The sequence below is a fragment of the Falco naumanni genome, chromosome 3 (genome assembly GCF_017639655.2).
Source record: "Falco naumanni isolate bFalNau1 chromosome 3, bFalNau1.pat, whole genome shotgun sequence".
Taxonomy (NCBI): domain Eukaryota; kingdom Metazoa; phylum Chordata; class Aves; order Falconiformes; family Falconidae; genus Falco; species Falco naumanni.
In genome coordinates this window covers 41056788-41080119 of record NC_054056.1, presented here as the reverse complement: position 1 = coordinate 41080119, position 23332 = coordinate 41056788, and the positions used below count along the sequence as shown (strand labels likewise).

Below are 23332 nucleotides of genomic sequence, written 5' to 3'. Positions count from 1 at the left end.
CACCTTAAAATGCTTAGCACCTTAGTTTGCCTGTGAAACTATTGCTGTCATGAGTAAGGCTGTGTGAAGAATGATGTGCTGTTCCCCACACGTGTGTGACATCATGTGATGCTCTGCAAAAGGATATGCATTCTCCCTGAAGCTGATGTAAGAAATGGAAATGAACAGACCTAAGGTGGAGCTCAGAAATTCCAGCTACTTCCAAGGCAGGTCCCAGCAAGTAGGAATGTTTAACCCACACTCTGCTATACGTAAGTAAGGCCCAGTATTATGTCTTCTCTTCAGAAAAGAGAGGGCAATACTTCTACAACTTCTCTCACCCTGCTTCCCCCTTCTGCAGTTTCCTCATGTGGACTGTGCAAGAGCACTGAAAGGACAGAAAGGAAAGGCATATGCAAAGAGATAATCAAGTAAGTAAACAGCACAGTCTCTTTCTTGTTTTACCATTTTTAGTTCTTACCATTAAGTTGTTACTTTTACCATTTTATGTTCACAAAAGTTTGCAAATAAATGTTTTATACCAGCTCAAGCTACTAAAGACAACTTTAGAAAAGGCTTAAAGTGAAAACCTTTGATTTTCAAAGTTCATGATCTAGCTAAAAGTAAACTGTAACAGCATTCAGTGAGCTTTTGTGAACTCAAAGGTCACCTAGTGACTAAAGTTAAAAATCATAAATTTTTAACATGGCAATATTGAAGCCATACTACCCATCAAACAATGGTACACACACTTCTACCCAACAGACCTGTTCATTAATACTAAAGAACAGGAAGCATTTGAAGTATGAAAATATGTCATAGTTTGAAAATAGCTTTTTTGGAAGTAGGGACTCTATCTGGAATGGCATCAGCAGAAATTTCTGGTGCATGCTAAGCTCAGAACCTTCTCTTCCATGTCCTCCCACCTGAGCCTTGAATGTAATGCAAATCTATTTCTTCCTGCTGGGAGTTTACAGGAATGCCTGTGTTAGGTAGTCTCAGTATCGGCAGGAACCATAAGTCAGGTGTTTTGGGGTATGGTCTAGCAAATGTGCTCAGACTAGCTTCACAGGCAACCTTTCTCAACTGAGAAAAATGGAAAGGTGCCTGCCAAGTTCTTAAAACTTGGTTGTGCAATTGGTCTAGCAAGGTTAATAGCAGGAGGGACAGTATACTCTGATTTCCATCCCAGTTTAGGTCAGAGACTGCTGATTGTGAAGACTTCATTATACCAAACAGTATATTGCACTGATGTTACCACAAGCAGCTTTTACTTCCCAGGATGGGCAAACTAAGGGCAGATTTTGGTCCAACAGTCAGTTATTGTTAGTCCATTATGACTGTTTTGTACTAGATGGATGGCAAGGGTCACCTGGGCCACAAAGCAACTCCTGGATGGAAAGAAACCTCATCAACAGTTTCGGTTGAAAAGCAAGATACATGATGTTAGGAGCATAATTTCCCTGAAACTGTAACACTGAAGTGATTATTACAATAAAGAATCAGGCCTTAATGTTCTATGACAAATTCACATGTAGTTAAAACAGGTTGCATTTAAGCTTACCATAGCTCAAGTAGATGGATAAAATCTGTTATACCATCATTTCAGTAGACATCTCTTCGCTTATTTTGTATCAGCCTCCTTGACTAATTTTGTATATATAGGCTGAACGGTTCCTTATATTTATACAGACCTACACTGACCACTGCAGGCAGTTACTGCTGTAGGCCATTTACTACTGACTCAGTTATTAAAAAGGACTATTTAATTTCAATCTTGCATCTGAAAGCCCACCATGCTTCCTGTGTTTACAGACCTCATTTATGCTATTAAAAAGAATAAGGAGTGTTCCCCCATTTTTTTTCATCCTTTTGGCCCAAGACCAGATCTTTAACTGTTTTTTCCCCTTTCCTAAGTAACAAGAACTCAAGAGGCAGTATCAAGACCATGCAAATAAAAGAAACATACTGTGCAGTGCTTGTATAGTGAGGCTTTGAAGTTCACATATGATTAAGTGCGATTAAGACTACACTGACATTGTCAATGTCTTCAAAATTTACTGCACCAACACAAGCCACTGTTTGGATAGAAATGAAATCAAATATATGTACATTATTCATAAGACAGCTGGTGGAGGCAGGTGAACCATATAGTACATGCTCCAAAGTTCTAGTTATTTATTAAAAAGCTCCACAAGAAAACACATGGAGATGAACTGCCCTGTGTGCTTGGCATGTCCCAAGATTAAAACAATCATCTGCTGAACTTGCAGCACATAACACATTACAGCTCTAGTACATATGTGCAGAGAAGAAGCTTGGGAAGAATGGAAATGAGATAGATCTCTTGTCTTTTTGGCTATGCCCATGATCAGACTGGGGTATTCTTCCAAAGAGGATGTAATGGATACTGATTTCTAGTTTACTGGTAAAAGGCTGGAGTCACTTGCAAGTAGAGAAGACTCAGCACACACTCTTCTGTGGCACCAGAAAACACCTTAAGATTAGATAACATAGTCCATCTACAACTCTTGCTTCAGAAAATCAGAGATGGATTGCTTGGGCTTAATCAAAAATGCAGAAAGTAGAAACAACCCAGGGACATTGTCCTTAGGTATACAAGGTATATGAGAGGTCTGAGAGCTTCGACTTACACTGTTAAAGACAAAATAGATCAATCACCTTTTTTTTGCCAGACAGAATATTCTGATAGAATATTTATGAGGTCCCAAAAGAGAGCTGGTGACAAGTCAAAGTTTTGCTTGTGGCATGATGCAATGCTCATTTGAATTTGGTAAAAGACCGTGGTAAATGATTAGGTTGGCATATATGCTAAATGACCCAGTTCAGCAGACAGAATTTTGTCTTTTAATCTTCCTCCTCAGGTACTGGGACTTCAGTCAATTTCCTAGGATAGTATAAGCAAGCTTTCTTTAAAAATGTAGTGTTTCTCTACTTGCAAGACTTATTCCATTACTGAGAACATGGGGAAATTTAACATCAAGTCTGAATTTCTCTCTTGGTCTGTCCTTGCAAGCTGCTCTCACTGTCCACATCTGTATTTGAAAGAGCAACATTCAAGAAACCATAATGATAGCATTTTCTATCTCCCTTCCAACCTGCAGTGGTACACGTCTCTCCCATTGTATGCCTGACTGTGCCCAGTAGCACACTCATCTGTTGAGTTTGACTGAGCAAATCTGCTGGCTCATGGCCTGGAAAGGAGTCATGTTCTAATTTTCCTGTCTTGCTTTGACCACCTTTCCTTCCCCATCTCTACTTGGTTCTGATCTGAGCCCTTCTGAACCTCCTGCCACCCTTTGCTGGGCTCATCTAAAATACTCCACTCTAAGAACAAAATAGGTGAAATACAGAGTGAAGAAAAGACACCAAGGCACAAGTGATTGTTTTGGATTCTACAGACAACAGAAAAAAACTTGAGTTTGTATACATGTATGATTACCATGGTGTTTTCATAAATGTCATGCCTTAATGAAAACATCAGATGTATGAAATCATGACAATAATTAGCTTTATAGTTTTCTTCTGTTCTGCTTTTTATATTTAAGTCTCTCACAGGAGAAGGATATTAGAGTATACTTCTCATATAGTTATTGATTGAGTATCTTAATTTCTCTAGTTAAAGAATGCTGCTCAGTTTAGTCTTCTGAAATAATTAACTGTATGCAGACTTCATAAAGGAAATGTTCAGAGGACCCTGATATTCACAAAAAACCAGAACTTACAAATCAACAGGTCTCTGGGGAAAGGTAAAAGATCTTGTTTGAAATCTGTCCCAGAAGCATCCAACAACTTAAAATCATAATTAGATGCTTCTTGTAAGGCAACATTACCTAATTAATTTGGCTTAATAGATTTTCATGCAGTAATCAGAACCAATTGCAGGACTGAATTTTAGTTTAGTAAAAATAATAATTATTACAATTAATGATCACAAGTAAACTAGCTTAACGTGAAATTTGTTATGGTGCAGCATCATTCCTGTCAACCACTTTTTCATTGATATCCTTGCTCTCTCTTTTGGTACTGTGCATGCATATCTTCCTCTGTACTAATTTGTACGGGAGGGGGATGGAAAAAGTATGCAATCATTTGAGGCAATTGCTGGAGTGTGCCAATGACCTTAAATGCTCACTTGGGGCTGTTTTTGTTTGAAAACGTTGCTGTGGGTTTATGTGTATCAGCTACACAAAATTTAGGCTACATTTCACTAGCAAAACATAAAACCAATTGGCAAGAAATTGTGCACTGACTTGGATTATTTCAGGTTCAGGATTGTATCTCCTTTTTGTGAAACATTGGGAAACAGGATCAACCAACACTTTCACTGTTGATTCTGGAGACTAGATTTTGGAAAGTAACATCCCAAGAAATTTCTTTGTAAGCTCTAGATCAACAACAAAAAATAGAAATAAATTCCTGTATAGTCATTAGTGAATGACATTGGTAACTAGATAATAAGGAATTATGTGACACAGAAGGGTGTAGAAAATAAAAAATGTGTATGTTTCTAGTTTAAAAGGAAATTAAAAGCCTGGAATTAAATGTTGCTTGTTGGAGAACAAGTAGTTATGTTACAATTCACAGGCTCATCTTCTTTAAAACTGTCTCACTCACTGATTGAAAGAGGTAGTTTATCTTCCAATAAGCTTACAGTGATCACGGGATTTATTTTGTCTAAATTTGAATAAGCAGTTAAGTGAGATGAGACATAAATAGAGATTAGACACCAGTCATACCATGCCTGTGACAGGGGTTGAAGACAGATGTACATAATGCCCTTTTGGAAACTCCAGTTTCTCTTCACTACCTATGGAGGAAGTGGAGTTGAAAGGCACAGACTGGATACAAGCTTTTAGATAACTGAAGTTCATGAGGTTAATCCTACGCTAAATGCTGTTAAAACACCAGAAGTCTTCAATGAAAGAAAAATTATTTGTAGTCTCACATGCCCTGCTACATAAAGGTGCATAGTAGCAAAAAGAAGATGACAAAACGAAGTAAAGCACAAGCAAAATCAATTTTCAAAAGAAATGGTGTCTCACTTTTAGTATTTGACTTGTAGAAATAGTCTCTTGCTTTTTCTTCTCTTCACCTTCAGAAGGATCACTTGATTCCTAAGAGAAATCAAATACATGGCAGAAAGCAATGCTATCATTATATGATACTATGATTGCTTGTTTAAAGAGTGAACTGTATGTATCTGCATTTTCCCAGTTTACTATCTTCTTTTGCATCAGAATGTGAAGCATACAATTTCACACAGTTCACCAGCCAGCACCGGCAATCAGGAGTGGACCTATTCCTGAGGAGTTCTATTCAGGAAGGAAAATGTAATATAGTGAATACAAGTTTAAAAACTAATAGAATGTCCTTGCCTCTCTACTCCTCAAGAATGCAGTTTTCCATTTGCTATATTACTTATGAAATGGTACAGTAAATACACTTTGCAGTCCCTCCCATATGTCTGATGTATTTGTATGATGTTCATTGCTACAAAAGGAGTCCAACTCAAAGAACTACTTAAGTACATGCAACACTTTAAGGACTATAAATAGTCTCATCAGTGTAGAAGGATGAAGGATGTCATTACATTTTCAATATGTGAAAGACTTAATTAGACTTGGGCTATAGAATCATTGATTTTTTTTTATTTACTTAGTTGTTTGTGACTTGCACCAAACAAGGCCATGCCTAGGTAATAAATACATGAGTATTTATATTAAGTATGAGGGTTTACTATGTTTTGTATGTTCTGGTATTTTTTCTCTAATTCTGTTGCCAGTTTCACGTAACTGTTATTGGTAGTATCAGTCTCACATTACAGTCTAAAAACCTTAACCGGAGCAACAGTTCAAAAATTGCAAATTATTGGAGCAACAGCCACCATTAAAATCTGGTCATGCTAACGCACAGCTACCTGAAATATTGCGCTTATTTCAATATAATTAGATGAAGAACTGTAAAAGTCACTACACTACTGTAATCACTGCCCAAGTGTGTTGAATGGAAAGCAGACTAGAAACAAAATTATTTCAGTATGTTTTCTGTCTTTACAAGAAGGGCACCAGACACTTGCCTTGAGATTGGGATCCATACAAAATGCAAAAATATGGTTTTGGTTATGCAGAGCAGGAACAACTTTCACCTGAGTTCTCCAAACCGATAGAAAGGGCTTCTTATTGTGTTAATCAATTTGCAGCAATCCTTACGGTTTTAAACTGTATGAAAACAACTCTTGGCTTGCCATAAAAATTGATGCACCAATGTTCAGCTACCTGTTACCACTCCGAATTACAAACATCCACAAGAACACGTTAAATTACACAGAAGATGAAAGTAAGTGATAAATACTATAACAACATACATTGCTATGGTTTGGCCTACTTCATATATTGTCATGCACAGTACTAACTGTATAAAGGAAAGTATTTGAATTATAAAACATAGTAATAAAAATTTGCTAATGCAATTGAAACTAGGAATTATGTATTGCATTTCTACAGTTACATAATTTTTGCCAACTCCAAAAGCAATACTCTATTCCATAAGAAACAGCTGAATGATTTCCTAAAGGTATTTCTTTGTCTCCTTCACCCTCCGAACTTCATATTCCAATAATTTGAGCTCTCCCTGACCAAGTTCTGTAAATCAGGCTTTCCCACCACAAGGCCACATCCTGCAATTACTACAGAGTCACATATGTGCTGATTGGTGAGCCAGTACACACATGCTGATAATAGTAAGCTGCTGCCAAATAGAAGTATGTTACAATGCCTGAGTTTCAGCTCCCTCAAGAGGAACACTCATTTATGCCTTTCCTCTCACGAGACTTAAATTTTCAAACATCTTGCAGGGATGCAGTTATCCTTGAGATGTTTGCATCTCTGTCAAATTTGGCAAAAAATGGCCAATGGTGTTAAAAATTTTTAGGAGAGAACCAAAAGATAAATGGAAACAACCTGTCTCCTTAAGGAATCAGGATAAAACCCACAAAATAATCCCATAAGTAAGGTAAGGGATATGTATGAGATTATCATCTGAACTGCTGTGCCATTAGGTAGCATAATGCTTTTGGTGATTTTGGAAAAGGTGTATTTGTAAATATACTTTGTTATACTCTAGTAAAAGGGATAGGCAGCCATACAGCCATCACACCACTCTATGAACACTGGAAACTATTATTTAGTGTCTAAAATGTACTACTTAAGTAGCTTTCAACCTGCTTTTTACTGCCAGACCCCTTTAAAATCTCAAATGCATATGTGAAACTTTATGTAGCAAATATAAGCTATGTCATAATAGAGTTACTTTTCCTAGTTTTTTGTAGAAATTTTAGATATAATTTGGAGTAAATAGTTCAAAGACTAGAAATTGAAAACCATTGTGCAGAATGCAAAATTAGTTCTTGCAGAATTAATCACTCTGACAAAGTTTAAAAGAAAATCAGAGCTTTCAGTAAAACAAAGTTTAGTATCCTAATGCTATATGCGGATACTGAAATAATATGACCTGATTTGTAAAACAGCTTTTTGCACTATGTGCTGTAACTTTCAAGATGCTGCTTTTGAAAACTTGATAGAATTTGTGGATTTTTGCACTGTGAAGAGCTTTCAAATGGAATCACTCTCCATTTTAAACAATAATTTGGGAAGTGTCTCTTAAGCAGGTAATATGCTTGCAGTAAAAACCGTGGCTGCACCTTCATTGCCTCAGCTTTGTATAAACTTTAAATGCCATTTGCAAATATACGACTTCTACTCATATGGGGATACTTCCATTAAGTTTTATGTCTGAAATACTGTAATTACTTGATAGGTATGCATGTACTTGTGCCCTCTAAAGTAAAGAGGTATATGGCTCAAATATCCATATATCCTAGTAGTTCCATAAAAAGTCTTCTTCTGGTTAATTGATTAAAGAGCTAAAGGTTGTAACTGTTGTTTGTGTTGTATGTGTAAAACAGGTCAGCTACAAGGTCCTGTACAAAGGATGACGTATACAATTTTACATTTGCTTTGATAATTGTACATTGGAATTTCTAGAGACCTCTGCTCTTGCATTGTATACTGTAATTTGCTGTCTTGACACTACTGTCCTACTGCTGGGATGATTAATCTAACATTTACTTCTCCTTTTTCTTCCAGTGGAAAGATCTAGCATAAAAACTGTAATATTTTTTTCTTCAAGTCAACTTTCTGGAGGTTTCAATGCTGCTAATAATTTGCTTAGTCCCCAGGACTGAAAATTTCATGATGTGTTCTTGTCCAAGTTGGGAACTCAGTGTCTTGGCTTTGTCACTTTTAACTAATGACAAGCTTAATGATACTGTCAGTTTCAGTTTATTACTTAAACTAGTTTCCTAATCTGACAAAGCAGGATTCAGTGATGGGTAACAAATGTAGGGAATTTCTGGTTTAGATTCTGAGTCAGAAACTGAAGATGTACTCATTCGTATTCCTAAACTGTTTCCCAGAAAGCATGAAAGCCAGAACATCTTTTTGTTTTGTTTTTAAAGGAAAAAGTGAGACTCTCATGTCCACACATAAAGAAATATACAGAGGTTTCACAAAACCAGCAAGTCTCACAAGTTTCACTGAACCTCACTGTCATTTGAAAACTGTGTACTGTTTTTTGATATCTTGTATTTTAAAATCAGTAGGAGTATTGACTTCAGTGGGCCCAGCAAGCAAATGAAAGGTTTACAGATAACTCTTCCAGATGTTTTTGCTTAGTTCTCTGGTTAATTATTCTACTTTTTTTACATATAGAAAAGAAATACAACCCATTAACATTATTTCTTCTTTCTCTTTTACTCCTTTGAAAGAAAAGGCTACAAATCACTCCCTGAAAACTAATTCTAAATAAGCGTAAACCCCATCAGTTTATATTGGAAAGACATGCATGACTAAAGAAGCAATGGAGAAAGAACAAAGTTGTTGAATAAACAAAGCATCATTGCTATTGAGCAAGTAAAAAACAAACACATGGTGAAATACATAACTGTAGGGATGATAAATAATCAAATCCTTAGTGAAACCACAGTTGGTTTATTCAATGGCACTCAGCCCTCAAGAGATTATTCTAAGTTTTGATGCATTATTTCCAGATGACCTACTAGCTTATTAGGCAGTGTACTATTACACAATTCATAGTGTTACAGGTAATTATTTGATAGCACAGATATTCTTGAGCCTACTGTTACTGTAGGCCATTTTTCATTCTTAGTTGACTTTGTTTATATGCTATAATACTTATGAGGGTCCTTGAATTGTTAATTTGATGTTTTTCAAGTTGCACATTTTTTTGCTCTTTGCTTTACATGTTGCTCTGACTAACCTTTGTTCTTTCTCTTTTTGCAGGCAGATAAAAGGCTTTATCTCACTAGATACCTATGTTACAAACTGGGGCTGCAGCAGCATTGCCTACAGTCATTTTCAATCATTATTTGAAAGGTAGGAGAGGCTGGAATCCTACCTTCATATGCCTCACACTCAATGCGCTGCTTAATTCTGGATTACTCCTGGATGATTACTTCACCAGAGTAGTGATTACTCCGGAGAAAATGCTTCTTGCTTCAGGAGAAGAAGCACTGGGAAGGGAACTCTTCCTACACAAAGGCCATTGAGAAATCAGTATGTGACCACAATTATTTCAACAAGTTCTGCATAAAGTTCTTCGACAGAGCCTCTCCTAGTAACAACAGAATAAAGATAAGATCTTCACACAGATAAATAATTTATTAGAAGATCACAGAAGAAGGGAAGGGTTAAATGACAAATTTTTCAGGTGGATGGACATCACTGATAGAAAGACCTGGAGGTAACGCGTCTGGGCTTAGGACTTTGTTGCTTAACATATTCACAAATTACCTGGAAATAGAGGGCTGGAAGTTAAGTGATGGGTTCAAACAGCAAATGGATATATTCTTGAAGGCAAATCTATGAATCCACAACTACTAACTACAAATATACCATCTCCTCATCACAAATTCCTAGTCAACAAGCCATCACATGACAGGAAAACATACGAAGGAAGTATGCTGACAATCTATGTTAATTATCCACAGTCTTGGATGGAATACTGGACTAGTCAGTGTTTTCGACAAATCAAAATATGGCCACTCTAGTAGTGGCATGAGTTTACAGCTGACTTCTTATAGAAAAAGGTTACTATCAAGTCTATAGGTAAACTCTAAAGTGTTTTCTATTTGCGAGTTTTTGAAGAAAACTTTGTCTATGGATGTATCAGCTTCCAGTAGGGGCAAGAAGTCATCTCTGCTCTTCATTAGACTTATCAAATACCTTAGTTCCTTCTGCAATCCCCATGCCCATCACTGAGTTAAGACATACAAAATAGAATAATAATTACAAACTGGATATGAGGGCTTCATCACCAGGTTTTCAGGTACAAATACACCTGCAGAGTCAAATTCTGAGGTCCTCCTGAACACCGGAAAAAACTCAAAACCACAGAGAAAAGGTTACAAAGTTCTGTTGTCATATGTGTGAGAGAAGGGGACTACAGACAAATGCTGTCAACTTCCTGAAGACTGTGTCTTCTAGCACTGAGCACCTTGCCTATACCAAGGGAGAATACATGAAGAATAGCTCTTCAGCTGTCTCCCTTCTCTCGCAGATTCTGATTTTCCAGTCTTAGAATGACCTCCTTTGTCAGCTTCTCACCTTTGCTTTGCTATCACAGAGACTTGCTGTTCAATAAACTTGCTTTGTTCAGTAGATGCAAAAGACTGCTGGGGAAGTTAAAAGTAACACTGTTGACTGCCAAAGCCATAGCACTATATCTACTCACAACAGAGAAACTCTTCTCTGCTGCAGATGTTTTATACACCTCAGCAAATCCGTCTCAAAGGCTGCTTCTCTCTCTTTTTTTTTTTCCATTCAGTCCTGACGCAGTGAAGAAAGTGACTGTAGAATTTGCTTGCAAAATGCCTGACCTCTCTTCCAGCACAACTTCCCCTAACAACTGAGCTATGGAATGTCTTGGGACTGATATCTAGAAAGATTAGCACTTTCATCACATCACGTGCCTGGGGGTTGGTAGTTGGCCTTTGAATCATATAGCTGAAATCTGGAATTAAAAATTAAAGTGTCATTAAAAACAATAGCTTAAAGCTCAACTACTTTTTAAATCTATATTTACACATTTGTAGTCAATATCTCAGCATCACAGGAAAACCCGCAAATGAATACTAGTTTTGGAAGAACATTTGCACAGCTTTCCTTAAGGAATTTATGCTGGACTATATCTGTTTCAATGTTTGTCCCTGAATTAAGTTTGACTTTTTCTGACAGCTTCAGTAGAGTCAGTATTTCACTCTAATAATGAACTTCACGTAACAAAATATCACCAAAAAGGCACAAGATGATTTCTGTCTGCTTTCTGGAACTACTCTCCATTTCTCAAATGTAACTCTGGCTACTGACTCGATGACATTCAGTTTCAGATTTTGTCAGTGTTCATTTCAGGTATCTATCTGCCAGAGTATCTCTCTCTCTCTGTCTCTGTTTTTCTCTGTGTTGGAAAAATGAATGGTCAAATAGAATTGCGTATCTCAAATCTTCTTTCCCTTTCACTTTTCCAGAGGCTTGCAGAAAAAAACCCCAACAAACAGCTGATCAGTTCTGATTGTCTGAGGTCTAATTTCATATGTAAATGGAGAACACATTAAATGAGAAATAAAAGTGAAAATTATATGGGATGAGCAAGAAAAAAAAAAGGAAAACTATGTAGTCTATTTTTTTATCCCTTGTGGTTTCTTGAGTTCTTTTGGGTTTTGTTATATGACTGCAGTGAGTTTAAAGTGATTTAAAATGCATAGTTTGAAGACAGAAACAAGGAACCAAAACCGCTGCCTGAATTTATAGCATGTAAGACTTTATGGTGACAATAACACGGATAAAGTATAGCTAACCATGAAGTAAGAGTGTTATTTCTGTATAGTAAAATGGAACAAGAAGCTTATTTAAATTTCTTTACCATGTTATAAGAAATGCCTCCCTTCATATATGAGATGTTGCCTGAGTTCCTGTAAAATTTTGTTCTAGCTGTAATGAGCATTTCTCTACGAAAACTGTTGGAATTGGCTTAATCTTTATAAAAATTCAATTATAGTGCCTATGTTATGCTCATTATGTCTGCCTTTAGAAGCCCTTGGAAGGTATTTCTGCTTTCCAGAATTTTCATCAGAAAATTCTGAATAGTAACCAGCAACACAATTTTGCTTCATGTTAAAAAGAGTTAATTTCCATTTTGATGCTGTAATCAATACAAAATGATCAGACCCAATTTTATGTGTATATGTGCAATACATTGATATAAAACAAGAGGGTAATATGTGCTTCGACCACCGTGTGATGGCAGTCCTAAAAACCTTCTCTTCCCTAATCAGCTAGACACTGAATAGGTGTTTAAATGCACTGTACTGCAACTTGTCAGGAAATACTAAATGACGCAGAAATATCCAGAGGATTTCCTGACTCTGGAATGATTTGTTAATTTGGTTTATATTAAAACAGGTGCTCATTAGAACTCTTGTATATACCTTCACAATTTACATAAATAGATTTTTAAAAATATGATTTACCTCCAAATATTTTTATATTTTTTTAGCATTAGAATGCTCATTAGAATTTGCTGACGGTACCTCTTTGCTACAGCAGGGACAATGAATCATACAAATACTGCTGCAGTTGTCATATTCAGTTCAAATATCCAGGGCAAATATATTTTATAAGGTTGTTCTGTCAGGACCTTGGGGGATAGAGTTCAGAAGCTAATTTTATTTATTTGTTAAGCATCACCAATTTCTTTGGTGATTAAGAAATAAAAACTGTAGTTTGCTTTACCTCTGAGTTGTGTCCTGACAGAAGCAGCTGGCACAGCCCTGGAGTTCCACCTTCTGTCCTGGCTGCTTTCCTCCCAGAGGTTCATCTGCCTCCTGTGGGCAGGCTGGCCTCTCTTTCCTGTGATGGGGACCTGCTGGTGAGGTTTCACATCACTGTAGTCTACCAGGGATTCCATAGCTCTTCCAACATTGGGCTTCAGGTTAGCATCTGCTCCTGGACTCAGAAAACCTGCGCAGGGATTACTAAAGGCACATCATCCCACTGTGGGAATAAAGGGTAATTTAGCTCTCCTAGAGGGGTGAATGGACTGTACTTAAGGAAAGAATTATTTGGTTTCTCTTCAAAGCTGGCAAAGCCATGTCTGTTCTCAGGACCTCTCACAACAGGTGTGCACTTCTTAAACAGACTTCAATACTGCTGGTTATCCATCTTGTGAATGGGTTCAACTGACAAGGTGGACTTTTTAAAGGCACTTGCTTGCCTTTCAGCTCCATGGGAAACCACAGTCATTCTCTTCTAGCATCCTTACGTGGCAGTATACTTAAAAGACTCCACTTGCTCCTGTTTCTCCAAGTTTCTGAAGTCCTAGCCAACAAACCACAGTAAAACTAGAGGTCATCCTCCAGAATATCTGTGTATAGAAACCGTGAAGAGCAAGGCAGTGGTTTAAGTAGCGAATTCTTTCCTGAAAAGAGATTTATCAAATATGGTACAAAAAGAACAGAGCGACTGAATGAGCAGAGAGTTATTTGGTGATGATGGAAACCATCTTACAATGAAACGCCTCCTGGTGTGAAACATATCACAGTAATCTAGTCCTTCAAGGGGACACACACAGCAACTTGAAATGGCACTACAAATTACTTACTCAGCTAGCAGAGAAAAAATTAAGAAGTTTTCAGTCTTACTAAGAATTATATGGTGTTTTCACTGAAGTATTTTAAAATAAATCACTCTGTTATCCAGATCACAAATATGCATTAGATTGAAACACAGATTTAACACCAACAAAATTTATCAAGCACAAACACAGATAAATGCAAACCAGAAAACTTACAATTATTACTTGGGATAAGTAAATCACATTGACATCAGAGTTTTCCATGCAGCCTGATTACCTCCAGAGTTTTGCCATTTGTTCTATCAGGTCAGTGAATCCATTAATGTCTCAGCTCAGAATATGCAGCATTTCCTAATCCCAAGCTTGACGGTATTCATTAGCAATCTAAACAAAAGTGGTCTGATTTACAGAGGTCCACTCTGCATGAATTCAGTGCCATCTGCAAAGGTGTGGTACTTAAGAAAAATCAAACGTTTATTTGGACAGCTCAGTTCACACTATGAGGGCCTTTATTTTGTGGTCTTGTCAGGAAAAATTAGGGCAGAGACTCTGATCCTTCTCTCATTTATGTTAGTCTCACACAGATGTAACTTCCCTGAATCCCTAACTTGCTCTTGATTAACACTCAATCAGAAATGGGGCTAACATTTATTACAGTACAAATTTACAGTAATAACACAATGCAGAATGGTAGGGGTTTCTTTTGAGTAGTTTGCTGATGGAGCACAAAAATAACTAAATAAAGCTTCCTTCTTTATTAAGACAGCTTTCATACACAGGTCACAAGAACTAAAACAGGGGAAAAGTGACAGGCGAGCATACTGTATATGCAGTACTGGCATTGTAAGGCTAAGCCAACACTATGAAAACACAGAACTCTTTGTCTGACACATCTTGTGTCCACTCCAGGGAGACCTTGTAGAAGCCTTACAGGACCTAAAGGGGGCCAACAAGAGAGCTGGTGAGGGATTTTTTACAAGGGTCCAATAGCGGAAGGACAAGGGGTAATAGCGGAAGGACAAGGGGTAACGGTTTTAAACTGAAAGAGGATAGATTTAGATTAGATATTAGAAAGTGACTCTTTACTGTGAGGGTGGTGAGGCGCTGGAACAGGTTGCCCAGAGAAGTTGCGGATGCCCCATCCCTGGAAGTGTTCAGGCCAGGCTGGACGGGGCTTTGAGTGACCTGGTCTAGTAGAAGGTGTCCCTGCTCATGGCAGGGGGTTTGAACTCGATGATCTTTAAGATCCCTTCCAACCAAAACCATTCTATGATTCTATGATACGAACCTATGATGCAAGTTAGTGACAAGATACCTCCAAAATTTGACTTCTGCCAGTAATAAGCCTTTAAAAGGCCATGCTGGTGATTGTATTTACTGACACTCAGTAATCTCCATACCAAATATAATCAGTTTTACACTAGCAACAACGTCCAGTGTTGCAGACCGATCTTTTGCCCCGCTACTTACCTTCTCCTGGAAAGCTTTAGGAAGCGATGGCAGGAGAGGCAAAGACATGGGACCGAGGTAAAGTGCAGAATGTAAGATGTTGCAAAGATGACTCATGTTTTGTTGCATTTTTCTTGCAGAGTGAAACGCAATTAAAGCTTTATCTTGGATTTTGTTGGCAGGGACTCTGTCTAGATTATCCTGGGAAGTAGATTCAACAAGTAAGGCTGAATTATTTCTACTGTCAATTCTCAGAAGTGATCTGTGCTTTAAAGAAGCACATGGATGAAGCTGGTCGTATGTCCAAGCTAGTCCTCTTTACTAGACGTCGGCCTTTTATTTTGCTTCAGGATTTCTGTGGAGCAGTCTACTCGTTCTTTGATGTAAACAGCTATTATTTTTCCCTGGCACAGTAACAACACACCAAATCTTCCAATACCATGAAATTTTCCTGGCAGGTTTTATTTGCTTCCCAGATTGCTCATTCCCCACCTCCTACTCCCCCCTGCAAAAAAAATTAAAATAAATAAGTAAAAAAACTCCTTTCTCTACTCACTTACAAATTAAATACACTTTATGCCACAGGAACATGCAAATGTCCTGAGATGCCAGACACTTTAATGGTCTTTTTATAGCAGCACAATAAAGACCGAGCAGCACAGCTGTAAACGCTCATGCCAGTGACTGGATCAGCACAGTTCCTTAGTTTTGCAATAGAAACTTCCCTGCCCTCTTTTTTTTTTTTTTTTTATAACAACTGCACCGAGCACGAAGCCAGCTCACTGCACCTTTGGGAACCCCCAGGTGCGGCCTGCGCCACCGCAGCCCTCGCTGCTGCAACGCAGCTGCCCCTGGGCGGAGGGCGGCCGTGCCGGTGCGTTCCGGGGCTGGGACTCATCACGTGCGAGCCGGCGGCTGGGCGGTTCGCGACGGCGCTGGCGCGGCGGCAGATGTTTCCCTGGGGTTTGCGGATGTGAAAGCCCCCGGCCCCGCTCCCTCCCGAGCTGCAAGCGCGGGGCTTGTCGCTGCGGCTGGGAAAGCCCCGCCGCCGCGCTCCCGGCGGTAGGTCGCGCCAGGGAAGGCGCAGCCCCCCCTCCCGCCCCGGGGCCGACCTCTCCGCCCCGCACCGCCCCGGGCGTGGCCGCCGCTCGCCTCAGCGCGCCGGGCCGGGCGGCCGTTGGCGGCGGGTAACGGCTGCGGCGCGGAGGAAGGGGCGCGGGGCCGCGGCGATGCGGCGCAGGGCGCAGGGCTGCCGCCGGGCGCCACCTCCTGCCGCTGGTGCTGCTGCGGGCACCCCCCGCAGGTACCGTCCCGCGGCGGGGGGCGGCGCGGCGGTGCCTCTCGCCTCGGGCCGGCGACACCCGGGCCCTCGGGAGGTGCCGGGGCGGCGGGGCCGAGTCACGGGCAGCCGCTCCCCGCAGGGCCGGGGCGAACAGCCCGGGGCGGGCGGCGCTGCCCTTCCTGCAGCATGGGGCGTTCGCGGGTTCTCCCGAGTTCCCTCCCTCCCTGTGCCTTTGGCCTTGCCCTCCCTCCTGTATTTACACTGTGCTACAAAAGAGGTGCATGCGTTGCTGCAGAAGTGACCCTTTTCGGAGCCGGGCAGTTTTTAAGTTTGTGGTGTTGTCGGGGCCGTGCTGCTTCGTAACAGAGGAGCTGTGCCCTTCAAAGCCCAGCTTTCCCCGTGTGGGTTTTGCCAGTGCTTTTCCCATCTACACCCATATCCGCCAGTGGGATTAAACTTCGTTTCCACATGTGGAGATGGATGCAGGAAAGCTGAAGAATTAACTAAGTAACCTTTTGCTCAAAGATGAACAATGAGTGATGGGGAGAGGGATGTTTCTCCTTCCTATGTGCCAAAGAAACTGTCTGAGGGGGTGTAACACCAAGAGTTGGCGTGGGAAGTGAGTGGCTGGTAACTTAGGTTACTCAGCTAAAAGAGCTGCATCACTTTGTTGAGGGCTCTGGTGCACAGAAACAGCTATGTGATAAGGCACCGAGACGGTACATTTCTGGTTTACTGGTCGTGTATCCACTGTGTGCGTAATCGCAGCTGTCAGCTGTCACTGAGCGGGAAATTCAGTTGTACGGCCTCAGCTCTCAGGCTGGGAATGGCCTGAAATGACAGTCTCTGCTTCCTAGTGACATTTTGAAATCTGAACATAGTAAATCACTTAGGATTTCTGATAGTATTACGTTAGCTTATTTAATTTGTACATCAGTGTGCATACATGCTAGGTCGTCTTATTCCATAATCTGGTTACGATCGCATTTTACCAGTTCATTTAGAAAGTCAAGGTCTTTTCCAGGGGCAAGATCAGAGGTGAAGTTCAAAGTTCTTCTGCTCTGTGACAGAAAAGGGAAAACCATATGTGGTATTTCAGCATCTGTTCACTGAAATGTCACAGTATTTCTTCTGTCTTTGGTTTTAGTAGGCCTAACAGACATTGTCAACTCCAGAAAAGACAGATCAGTTTTATTGCATTGGGGTTTTATTAATATAGTTTTGAGTTCAGACTGATGTAAAGAATATGAACCTTTTTCTCTAAGGATTTCTCTCTTTTTTTTGTTGTTTTTTTTTTATTTACTAATGCTGACAGTTTTTGCTTATGTGATTTTCCTTCAATGAATAATTAAACTTTTGGAGCGTGTTTCTTAAAATGTCTTAATTACATTTGACTTTTCTGAGCCACCTGAAGGAAATTTCCATCTTACTGAAAAGATTCAAAATTTTTAACTTTAGCTTGCTATATGATAAGGAAAAAAGGCTTTTTAACTTATGAAATGTGTTAGTGCTGTAACTGTCTGAAAGGAAATATGAAGACCCACTTGAAATACGTAATAATAGTTCATACCTTGCAGGCTTTTTGTCAAAGGGGTTAACTTAACTGAGATAGACTGGAAACTGAAGTTTGGTTTCTCCTGTATGACTTTCATATGACTAGTAATAGAAATGGTAATATTTCTGCACAGCACTTACCATCAATAGACAGCTTAAAAATGCCAGCTGTAATTAAAATACTTGGATATAGAAAAACACTTGACTATCAGCATGATTGAGCAAAAATAACTTAAGTAAGTAGCATTGCTATTTATATACTCTTTTGGTGCAGAAATCTCTTTACAAAAATTATCTCAAAACATAATTACTTTGAAAAAACTATTAGCAATTACCATAACTTAAATAAATCTTCTCCTATTGCTTCATAGAATTTTCATTTCTAAATAAATGAATTGAAACTATGCCAATTGAACATTCTAGTAATACAGTATTTTATTAATTAATAAATTGATTGTTTGATTATTTAAGGCTCATTTTAAACTCTGTTTCCTGGTAACTGCAATTTTCAGACCAAATTTAATTTCCTGATGAATTATTGTGAAGATTAATTTTGCAACTGTAATGCTCATTTTAAGACTAAAAGATTCAGAATATTTTTTTTTATGAAATAGCATAATATACTTGAATATATATAACTGTAGTGAAACTTTTAAGTGGGTGAATGGCATTCCCTTTCAACTCAATGGGCACAGGATTCATTGGGTTCCTTTTGTCAGTAGGAACCTCCCCGGATTCCTCCTTTGGGCTGGATGTGGGAAGGGACCCCTCTTTACCTGGCACTGTTCTAAGTCCCTCCGACCAGAGAGGAGCAGCAGGGTTTGTTTGTCTGTGCAGGCACAATCCATCTGCTGCTTCCAATCTTGAATTGAGACTCCTCCTCCTATAGGCAGAATTCCTCAGAAATACATGAGCTGAATTTCTCTGTGTTTGGGTAGAATTTATACATCTGCCAAGTAGATGTTAAATTTATCATACAGGGTGTTAGCATCTTAGACTTAAATTTAACTCACTGCAGGATCTTTGGCCTGTTTCAGTGGCATAAATTAGTAGAAAAGCTGTTGAATTTAACTCCATCAGATTTTAAAGTTGCCTGATGAATCCTCAAGTAACATAAATACTTCATATGGCAAATGTATCCTTGAATTCCAGTCTTCAGGAATGGCTTTTCAGGCAGCTGGGACGTTTGAATTACCCTGGACTTGGTGAATTACCCCAAACTTCCATGTGTTTGATAGTGATGTAAAACTTTTCTTCATCTGTGTTTTTCTGAAAAAGGAATGCCTTGTGTTATGCCTGTAAGAAGTACAAGACAATGAGGAATCAGACCCTATATATTTCTAGTGCTTCGGGATGCTTAAAAAAAAATAAATTTGGGGAATTCATTCAGAAATCTCATTTATTTTTCTCAAGAATGAGTGAAAGAGCTTTCCCACTGCTTTTTAAGTGCAGGTTCAGATTGAAGGGATGGAATAATATATTTAATGAGTTTAAAATGCAGTTTAAACAGTTCCCTTGTCCTTTATTGTTTTTTGTTGCTCTTTCTGTGGAACGTAATGTCCTCTTGATACTTTTTTTTTCTATGAAAAACATCTTCTTAACCTGATCACATGCACCCTTAAAATAGACCGAGAGCAGGAAGATCATCAGTGCTAGAGACTGCTGTGGGAAGTGCCATTTAAATTCCAGGTTGTTAGGAGGAGACCAAAGGAATTCAAGTAGAAAGCCTAAAAAAAAAAGGCTGGAAAAAAATTTAAAAGGCAGTGTAGAAAGAGAGGAAAGAGTGTATGAGAGTTGCGATTCATATGCGGATAGAAATATTTACAGACTGAAATGGCTGCTATGCAAGTGCGATGTGTATGCACACCAAAGAGCATTTAAGCTGACTTTCTCAAAATCTAGCATGCAATGTCACTGAAGATACCAAAAAGCAATTCCAGAAATTCTACATTGTCTTCCTTCAGTAACTCTATTGCTTCCACTTTTCCTAGTTCTTTCTTAATAAACAGTTCAAGAGCTCCATCTTTGGGTTTAAGTTATTACTGTAAAAAACCCTTCTGCATTGATTAAGTAATGCCTAAACATAGCATGAAGTTATAGATCTGTGCTCATACATTTTCAGTTTGCAGTGCTTAATTTTTCCAGATGAATTTGTTCAGTTGCCTTTTGATAAACTTTGAATACTTTCCTTAAAAGATTATTTTTTTCAGTTTTTCTCTCATTAATTTATTTGGGTTTGGTGGGTTGTTTTCCCCTTCCAATAATGGTACATAAATCAGCTTGACAGTTCATAAAATATTTATGGACCATGTGGACAGATAATAGTGGCAGAAGGAATTTTAAAACAGACTGGTTTTCAGGTAGGATTTAAAATTTGCTATAAATTAGTATACTTTTATTAAAATCAAAGCATATGCTGATTTTATCAGTGGAGAATCTGATCGTGTTCTTTTAGGAGGTGAATTTTAGTGAAAAATTATTTTCATTTCTGCAGCAGAATTCTAGAAGTCTTAACATAAATATTCCAATGAGAAAATTTTAATCCATTTTGTTTTTCAATAAAAAGCATTCAATCCTTTTAGGAGGTATCTGGGGAAAATTAAGTTATCTGAAAAATTTTGCTTGTTGAAGTTGTGGATGATCATGTATGACTACTCATGGTCATCTTTCCTCACTTCTCCCCCGCCCCCCCCCCCCCCCCCCCCCGCCCCCCTCCCCGGCAAGGTTTTATTTCTTCTTACTTTCTAACTATTTTCAATGGTGTACTCCGCTTACATTCTGAAATGACAAGTACAAGCACTTCTTTTAACTGACCTTGATTATCTTGCTCTATCAGGCTGGAGAATTTGCCTTACTTCTGTTTTTCATAACAACAATGTAGAGAAGTACAGCTACCATTTGTATAATAGATGGGGTGCTTTGATGATTCCCCATTATTGCTTAAATCAAGATATATCAAAACAACGCTGGCACTTGACCCGATCTCTTTTATTGTCCCCAACACATGCCTTAACCTGTAACCAGTTTACCAGAGTATTGTACCGTTGCTTTTACTTTTTGAATATAGAACCTATTAGCAAAAAGCACTGATCTGGTGCCACGTAAATTATTTAGCCCATCTTCATTAAATAATGGCTACTGATGATATGTTCAATATTTTATTGCTGTCTTTTGTATTCAAGACTTTCTGTTCCTTTGTTATATACTTTCTTTCCCAGATTCCCCCCCAAAACTGGAAATCACAAGCATACCTCAACTCCCAATAGCCCATGTTCTTTCCAGGCAGGAGATGGAGACAAAGAACACAAAATGCTGACAGGCTACTAGCCATTGTTATCTTTCTGCTGGCTTCAGTTCTGTTTCTCTGGGAACTCTCTAAAAGAAACTGAGATCTGACTTGTACTAGAATGCCCATCTGAAAGATACTTCAGTTTTCTATCAAAGCTTTCTATGTCTTGCAAAACTTTGCAATCTTGATGAACACGTTTTAAATTTCAGTTTAAAATAGAAGAAATGCAAATTAAAATAGCCATAAAATAGATTTCATTTCATGGGGAAATTAAAAAAAAATCATAACCATGACAGAACACAAGTTCATTACTTCATTATTGGTCAGTGTACACATTGATTAACATCCTCACTGAGGGTATGGTAAGCAATGCAGCTGAATTTTACCCTCATTTTGGATAGTGCCTATCCCTATTTTTTTACCCATTATGGACAATTTTAATTTAAAATGTAACGGTTCTGTTGTAAAACATGAATATATTTAAAACTTATGTCTAAAGTGCTGTTAAGAATAAGGATACTTTTTCTGGTATTAGGCCTTTGCCATTGTGGTTTGGGTTTGTTTTTTTTGCCTTAGTAAGAGTCATGCGTTATGTAAGACATCAGGCAGATAGTAACTTAATAGCCATTGAAGAACAGGTCTATTAAAGGCTGTAGATCAACCTGAAGTATGCTGCTTGCTTTTTCAGATAAATTAGATAGTTGTAATAATGTCATTGTTTTATCTTTTAACAGTTCAGCCCTCAAGGAGATTTTTAAGAAGTGCAGTGCCAAGACACAACAGCTTAAAAATAGTGGGATCTGTCGTATTTCCGGGTATTTTTCTTTAAACATAATGTTGCAAATTTTAGTGAAAATATATCAAGAAAAGGCCCTTTATCATATCTCTTGTTGTTGAATTGTTTTGAATGGGTTTAAGTGGTTTAATTAATTACAGTTCTCTACTGACTTACGTATACTTAATAGGCCATCCCACAGAATGTATTTCTGTCACTGGAATTTTTTCAATAGTTTTTTTTATTCTTACTCATAATTTTTATGAAACTGAGAGAATTATTTTCTGTAATTGTTATAAAAATAACTAAGTTCTGTGTATTTTTCCACCTGGCTGTTGGACTTTTGCTCTGAAATACTGCTTTCTCAACTGTAGGTATTCCAACTTCACCTTACATGTTATATACACTGAACCTGAAGCATTAAATGTGTGCTATATTCTATAACAAAAATTAAGATGAATTAAGATTTAATTGCTTTCTAAGTTAAGTCCATCTAACTCCAGAATATAACATTTTCACTTTCTTTTCTCATTAAACAAAACAATTATTGGAAGGTCTGAAAATAAAATTAAAGACTAGGATGTTCCTCATTGCCGTACATTTACTCATGTTGCTTTTTCTCTAAATGCATATTGGTTGCAATGCTGGCTTGGTTTTGGTAATACTGTACCCCATAGTTTTATCCATGTGTGTTCTCCAGTAACAGCTTTGCTAGTAGCATATCTAGAAGTGATACTTCTGTTGTTTGGGGGAAAGCTAAAACCCAACATTTTTTTACCTTGTTTTGGTACAAAGACATACCAATTTTTGTCCAAAGGCGAAACAATTCTTGGAAATAACTTGTTTTTAAAGTTTTTTCTTAGTATTTTATCTTATAATATTATTTAATTTTGAATAATGGCTCTGAGTAGTCTAGTGGTTCACCCTATCAGCATACTTTTTCTCTCTTCTGACTCACGTCTGTAAACACGGCTGCTTCTTCAATGGCACAGGGCAGTTTGAAAGTTAGAAGGCAAAACCAGAATGTGTTATCCCAACTCTGTTTCTAAACAATTTAGTTATCAATGCAGAATATTCCCACCTCCTCTGGGACAGACCATTATGAGTATACTGGATTTGGCTCCAGTGTTCTTTTGCGGTGCTGTGCAATATCTCTATTTTGAGGTGTTTTGGGTTTTTTTTCACCAAAATTTGGTTACATAATATCCTGCACTTTTAAAATCTGCAGTTTTAAAATATCTGACATAAATGTTCTTGGATCACTATCTAAGGT

General features: G+C 38.3%; 1 protein-coding gene across 1 annotated transcript in view; it reads right to left on the bottom strand.

Moving 5' to 3' along the window:
- SPATA48 (spermatogenesis associated 48) overlaps nt 1–15228 on the bottom strand; it is a 28172-nt gene extending 12944 nt beyond the window's left edge. The window contains 10 exon segments of the mRNA XM_040585808.1: nt 1949–2057; nt 2600–2634; nt 3726–3792; nt 4250–4387; nt 5046–5099; nt 5102–5117; nt 6080–6161; nt 12869–13109; nt 13112–13385; nt 15181–15228. Of these exon segments, the coding sequence (XP_040441742.1) occupies nt 1949–2057; nt 2600–2634; nt 3726–3792; nt 4250–4387; nt 5046–5099; nt 5102–5117; nt 6080–6161; nt 12869–13109; nt 13112–13385; nt 15181–15228 (1064 nt within the window).
- Nucleotides 15229–23332: the final 8104 nt, after the last annotated feature.